General features: G+C 37.4%; 1 protein-coding gene across 1 annotated transcript in view; it reads left to right on the top strand.

The window, feature by feature from the left end:
* The window catches only part of LOC102192771 (arachidonate 15-lipoxygenase B-like), a 6,752-nt gene extending 1,356 nt beyond the window's left edge, over positions 1-5,396 (top strand). Inside the window, exons 4-13 of the mRNA XM_005727034.1 lie at positions 31-134; positions 442-584; positions 699-842; positions 1,450-1,653; positions 1,800-1,886; positions 2,602-2,771; positions 3,810-3,931; positions 4,033-4,133; positions 4,502-4,672; positions 4,806-5,396. Of these exons, the coding sequence (XP_005727091.1) occupies positions 31-134; positions 442-584; positions 699-842; positions 1,450-1,653; positions 1,800-1,886; positions 2,602-2,771; positions 3,810-3,931; positions 4,033-4,133; positions 4,502-4,672; positions 4,806-4,985 (1,426 nt within the window). The 3' untranslated portion in view covers positions 4,986-5,396. The remainder of the gene's footprint in view (positions 1-30; positions 135-441; positions 585-698; positions 843-1,449; positions 1,654-1,799; positions 1,887-2,601; positions 2,772-3,809; positions 3,932-4,032; positions 4,134-4,501; positions 4,673-4,805) is intronic.
* Positions 5,397-6,950: the final 1,554 nt, after the last annotated feature.

The following is a 6,950-nucleotide window of genomic DNA, read 5'->3' as shown; positions in this document are numbered from 1 at the left end:
AAGTTAAATAAATGTGCTCTTCTGTTTCAGACTGACTGAGCTGAAGCTGAAGGGACTGGATAACTGTAAGAAGAAGTGGGATAATATTGACAGCATCAATCGAGTGTTGTGCTGCAAAAAGACTGACATATCAGGTAATTAACATCATAGCATAATGGAGTCCTTATACTGTATGAACAATAATATGTACTTAGCTGTTACTCTAAAATTATTCCTAGAATAAGCTGCTAGCATAATGACTAATGGCAGTATGTGTTCATTTGTTGTTGTTTTTTAATCTGATCTTGGAAGAATGTGAAGCCCTATTTTACATTAATGATAAGTGTTTAAAAATGTAAAGAATGTGTATCAACACATTTACGGAAAGGTCTTACCTTTTTTTATATTTGATATAACATTTAAGACATGAAGTCAGAAATTGAATTTGTTTCTTTTTCACAGAATATGTTCATGAACACTGGAAAGAGGATGCTTTCTTCAACCCCATGTTGATTCAGCTTTGTACAGCCCTGCCCAGTAACTTCCCTGTCACTGATGACATGGTCTTTCCCCATGGCCAGTGCAGCCTGGCAGATGAAATGAAGGTGATCATCTGAATTCTTTATAATAAATTGATTTTTTGTCAAATAATTGTACTTGTACAGTCACTGACTAAATATTATATCCACACTGTTGCAATATCCTGAACTTTCAAACAGAAAGGGAACATATTCCTGTGTGACTACAAGCTTCTGGATGGAGTAAAAGCAAACACCATCAATGGGAAGAAGCAGTACTTGATGGCTCCTCTCGTCCTGCTCCACAAAGATCCTCATGATAAGCTAATGCCGATTGCCATTCAGGTAATTCAGACAGTAAGGTTTAAGTTCGTGTATTTATCAGCTCATCAGTAGAGATAGCACACCTGTTAATGTGTAAAGCAATTGTTCATGTACAACGTCATTGTAAAATCAAAATATAAGGATATTCTATTTGCAACCATAGCTAGTACCATATCAGAACACCAGCTGTGAAGTGTTTTTGCTGAGCCTTAGCCTTGTGAAAGTTCATCCCATAGCAGTATCCAGATTGCTGAATGCAGAGTCTGACACGTACATAAATCAAGTCAGTTTCATTTATGGCGCCAAAATCACAAACAGCCTTCACAGTTCATTCTGTACAATACACTCACACAGATGCAACATATGCAACATATTTACTGAGCAGAGAGAGATAGCATCAGTAAAAACTAATTAAAAGCATCATGTAAAGCTGTTCAGAAGAAATGCTCTGTCAGAAGGGATTCAGTGGAAATTCCCCATAAGGGATCAGCAGAGTATCAAACTTTAAAGATAAACTTGTCAAACATAGAACAGGAACTGAAATTTCATCAGTCTGGATCAGTAATTGATTATAGGAGCATACTTGATCATCTGTATCAAATGACTACTCTGCCCTGTCCTTCTGTAGCTGAAGCAGACTCCATCAGATGACAACCCGATCTTTCTTCCTACTGATTCTGAGTACGACTGGTTGATCGCCAAGATTTTTGTAAGAAGTGCAGATTTCAATGAGCATCAGCTCAATGTTCACCTTCTGCGCACGCACTTGCTGGCTGAGGTTTTTGCAGTGTCACTGCTGCGCAACGTGCCCATGGTGCATCCTCTGTACAAGGTAACTGACGTTTGCTGAAACTTCAGTTTGTTTTATGCCATTATTTCAGTGGTGTGGAAAGCATTTGTCCATAACGGCTGGTTGTGGACAATAAAATGAAGTGTTGCCCCAATCATGTCACTAACCGAGTTCCCTCTTTCCTGCAGCTCCTCAATCCTCACACGCGCTACACTATGCAGATCAACTTCTTAGCTCGGCGTCTTCTAATTTCTGACACTGGCAATTTCACTCAGGTATGCAGTACGACCAGCACACTTATGGCGTAAAAACTGTTTCCGCAAGTACAAATGTTGAATTTTAGGGAGAAAATTACTTTGAGTGAAGAAAAGTTTAATTTGACCAAACAAAATTAACTGCAGCATGCAGTATGTGTGATAAGTATGTTATTTTATTTGAAAATATAAAATGTTTTAAGTCCATTGTTGGTTTTAATCTAGTTTAAACCAAACCACTCTATTGGATTTAGCTACACTTTGGACAGTGTTTCCGGAATGCTGTGGCTAGCGAGCTGATTGGAGACCAAAACAGCCAATCAGAATTTTTGCATCCAAGTCTGTGATTGGTTTGCTTTGTGGCACATACGCACTGAGAGCAGGCCTACAGATGTCCGTCAGCACACAGAGCAGAGATCTGAGCAAGAGCAAATGCCAACAACCGAGTGGCTGTTATTGTGTGTGTAAATGGATAATAGCAAACACTGAAATGCATTCCTTGCACACAGCAATGAATTTTGTTCACTCAAATTAAACTTTTCTTCAATCAAAAATATTTTTCTTCTCAAAATGCAACAACAACACTTTTTTTTTTCTCTTTTTGTAACGTGCACTCAGAGTAGAGGCACAAAAATAACACCATACACACTCACTAGACCTTTACCTTAAGAATTCTTTTTCTTTTTCAGTGTCATGTACAACATTTGTCTCTAACTGTGAGCTACCCATTCTCTAGTTTGCATCATCAGGTGGAGAGGGCATGTTTACCATCCTACAGAGGTCAGTGTCCTCATTAACCTACAGCTCCCTCTGCATACCTGATGACATTGCTGAACGTGGCGTGGAGGCTGTGCCAAACTTCTACTACAGGGATGATGGACTAAAGGTTTGGGATATCATCCACAGGTACCACACTTTCTTTTCTTTTGATTTTGAATTTCTCCTAATGATGCCATCAAGCTGCAGTTTGTAAATAATGGGTCATCCTATCTTAAATCAGCATAAAAAACTGATCTGGTCTTTCTCCACAGTATTGGCTGGTTAAAATATGAAAATCAATAAATAAAAGCCTCCTGTAAAGTCATATATTTGAGCACACAGTAATAACAAACTTTCCTTTGCAAAAGACAACAATGACAATTTCTTTGCACAGCGTGTAAAGCACATGGTGTAAAGCATTGATCTCATTGTCTGTTTGCTTTTTGTTTTTTGTATTTATGGTCTTCATTGGTGAAGGAATTGAATTAAGAGATGTCTTTGTGCTGGCTAACCGATTTGTTATCATTGTCATTAATATTATTTCAAATCTCCAATGTGGACAGAAAAAGACAGATACGTTACACCTTTTCTATGTACCTTTTTTAACTAGATTTCTTTGTTTTATTGCAAAAGCTTTCTTTTGTGAATGTCACATTTGAGTGTGGCTTGCATAACACCTCTTCTTCTAGTCTTTGCCAACATTTTCCTTGCATCAGTTTTTTTCGGTTAGTCTGTTTTTTAACCTTCATTGACCAACAAGTAAAACTTATGAGATCTGTTTTGCAAGAGTATCCTGAGCCTGTTCTTTAATAGTGTATGTTTAAACAAGTTATGTCCCTTTGTATATCAGTAGCTGTCACCACATGTACAGCCTGCCTTGATCTTATTAAACAACATTTAGATTTCTGTTGAAACTAAAATGCCTCTAAACTGAGAGATGTGTCTGCTACTTACAGAAGCCTACCTTCACTAAGTTAAATTATAAACACTTGGTGTGTTGATCGTGAACCTGTAACCTCCCTATTTTTAATCAGGACAAGGTACTTTGTGCCATTTATTTTTATGTATTTTTTGAAACAAAAGAATTAGGGCAAATACAATTTTTTATTATTTAAATAATCCTGGAGCAGTTTGTGTACAAATAATAAAAACATGTTTTACACAGTGTATTCCCATTTCTCAAAGGTTTGTGCAGGGAATGCTCGGCTACTACTACAAGAGTGACCGTGAGGTCCAGGAGGACTCTGAACTTCAGAAGTGGATTTTGGACATTTTTGAACACGGGTTCCTTTCTCAAGCAGAAACAGGTGAGTTTCAATTACTATCTTCAATTATTATGATGATAGTGGTGATTTCTCCATACTATATATTGCAACCTAAACCTAAAGGAATGATGCTGTTATTTCAGGAATTCCTCAGACATTTACCAGTGTGACTGAGTTGATCAAGTTTGTCACCATGGTGATCTACACCTGCTCAGCCCAGCATGCAGCTGTGAACAGTGGACAGGTGAGTTCTTATATTATCCCAATAATGAAAAAAATGGCACAGTTTACAATGTCAATAAAAACACGATCAATGTAATGGTCTGCAAATCTCAAAAACCCTCATTTTATTCACAATAGAACATAAAAAACATCACATGCCTCCCTAAGACGCTCTTTTTATAGTCAGTCATGTTACTGACAAGTTGTAGCTTATGAACATTTCTCCCAAAATCAAATGAACTCATTGTCATGCAAAGGGAAAATGTAAATAATTGTATGAATAATACCATACAACAGCAGGAAGGTAACAACAATATTAAAAAACAAAGACAGAATTAAAAACTATGCTTTTTAATCTTAGTAAATCCTTTACTTATTCATTAAATACAGTTTGACTATGCTGGCTGGATGCCCAACACTCCCATCTCCCTGCAACTCCCACCACCGACCAAAAAGGGGACGACAAGCGAGGCCACGATGTTGGCGACCTTCCCTGATGTCAACGTAACAGTTCAGGGCATGGCCACCGTGTGGCTCCTCAGCAAGCAGTCCAGTGACTTTGTAAGGAGCAAAGATTTCATTAAGAATGTCAGAAATTATGTTTACAGTAAATTTTTGTGAATAATTTTTAGTTATTTTGACAAAAATTTGAATGTTGTTGAAGAAAAACTGAATGTATCACTGTTCTCATTAGGTCCCTCTTGGCCAGTACCCAGAGGAGCATTTCACTGAGGAGATTCCTCGCAAGATATTAAAGGATTTTCAGGCGGAGCTTGAAATTTTGAGTGGAGTCATCAAAGCCAGAAACAACCACTTAAACGTGCCATACACCTACATGGATCCAGCAGTGGTAGAAAACAGTGTGGCCATTTGAATATTAGAAGATAAGAAGACAAATTTAGCTTTTCAAGCGAAAGCAGGGAAAGAAATGTAAGTTCTGAGTTTTACTGATGAAATGGTGCAACGAACTTACTGCTTCTGATCATTGTATGCTGATTTGCGATTTTTACTTATCTGTTGAAATATGTCTGGGTAACATTTTCATCACTCTATGAGAGTGTCTGCTCTGAGCCAGAGTCTTACTAAAACTTTACCAAATTACATTGCTTATATTTTCATTATTTTAATGTGTTGTTGTGTTTCTCCCACACAGATTTGCTTTATTCATTAAAAATATATTGCATTACTCCCAAATCAACAAGCATTGTTATTCTGTTATTGAATTAGTCCTTGACCTTTGTTTTAATCACCAAAAATAAGCACTGTTTTATGCTTTTATGCCTCAACACAATAAAAGTTTTTTTTTTGTTCATTTATTTATTTATTTATTTATGGAACAGCTATTTGGTGTCTGGTATAATATTAACATCATAAATTCTGTCTAAAGCTTTATTTTAGCTAACGTGCACTTTCTACATTTCTTTGTAGAATCATTTTTAAATTCTAGTTTTGTTGTATATTGTTAATTCTAATTGCTATAAATTAGCTGTAATTTATAATATACAGTCCATCTAAATGGTAGATGGACTAGTTTTTATATAGTGCTTTTCTGCTCTGCCTGAACCCTCAAAGCGCTTTAAACAACACGTCTCATTCACCCATTCACACCCATTCATGCAAAAAAAAATTCAATGCTTTAGTGCAGTGTTTCCCAACCTTTTGGAGCCACGGCACATATTTCACATTAGAAAAATCACGCGGCACACCACTAAACAAAATTGTCACAAAAAGCATATTGACAATTTCCCCCTATGCACCAGATATAGTGGAATTGGCTCGGTTTATCCCTAATATAACATTTTTGCTTTCTTCTGACCACTATTCATGCTAGGGCCTTAATATGGATCAGAATTTTCTCCAGGTCCCAGGTCAGATTGACTACTTTTTGTTTTCAAATATTAATCTATTGCTTTTACGTGCTTCATTGTGGCATCACTATTTATTTTCTTCTTCTGTTTTTCTGGCAGTTGGCAACACATTTAATTGGAGCAAGAAGTTGTAATGCCCTCTAGTGGAAGAGAACGTAATTGTTCTGCCCATTACTCAGGCTGGTTGCTTAGGTTTCACCTGATTGGTACTCTATGTGCCAAGACACGGTGGTTGGGAAACATTGCTTTAGTGACTCAACTCTTTTTGAGTATGATGCTCCAAGCTTGCCCACCTATTTGTGGGCAGTTTCTCCCATTCCTCTTTGCAGAACCGCCCAAGCTGTGAGTGTCAGTGCACATTCATTTTCAGATCTCCCCAGAGATGTCCAATCAGGTTCAAGTCTGGCCTCTGTCTGGGCCAATCAAGGACATTAACAGAGTGGTTTTGAAGCCACTCCTTTGTTATCTTGGCTGTGTGCTTAGGGTCATTGGTTTTCTCCAGACATGACGCTTGGCATTCATACACATTTGTAGAATAGTTTTACATGTGGCCAAATTGCTTCGTATTTGTGTGTGGATTGGAGCACGCATTTGTGATTCCTGAAAAGTCACAAACAAATCACTATACAAAATTATAAATCTTGGTTTATGCTTGTGGATCATATCGTATGCATTTGCAATGACTTTGAGGTATATTTTTCTCCATAAATATATCCCATACTGTTACACAACCAGCAGCTGAAATTGTTGATTCAAAGCAGGATGGGTCCATGCTTTCATGTTTACCCACAGCAGAAAGACTCATCAGACTGGTCAACGTTGTTGTTGTCCAGTTTTGGTGAGCTCAAATGTCAAATGTAGTCTCAGTTTTAGGACAAAAGTAACAACTCCTGTTGTAGCACATATGCTTATGTATGTACAGTGGGGCAAAAAAGTATTTAGTCAGCCACCGATTGTGCAAGTTCCCCCAC

This window comes from Pundamilia nyererei, unplaced genomic scaffold (genome assembly GCF_000239375.1).
Source record: "Pundamilia nyererei isolate P.nyererei 1_Seehausen unplaced genomic scaffold, PunNye1.0 scaffold00022, whole genome shotgun sequence".
NCBI classification, from domain to species: domain Eukaryota; kingdom Metazoa; phylum Chordata; class Actinopteri; order Cichliformes; family Cichlidae; genus Pundamilia; species Pundamilia nyererei.
This window is presented reverse-complemented; position numbering and strand designations above follow the sequence as displayed.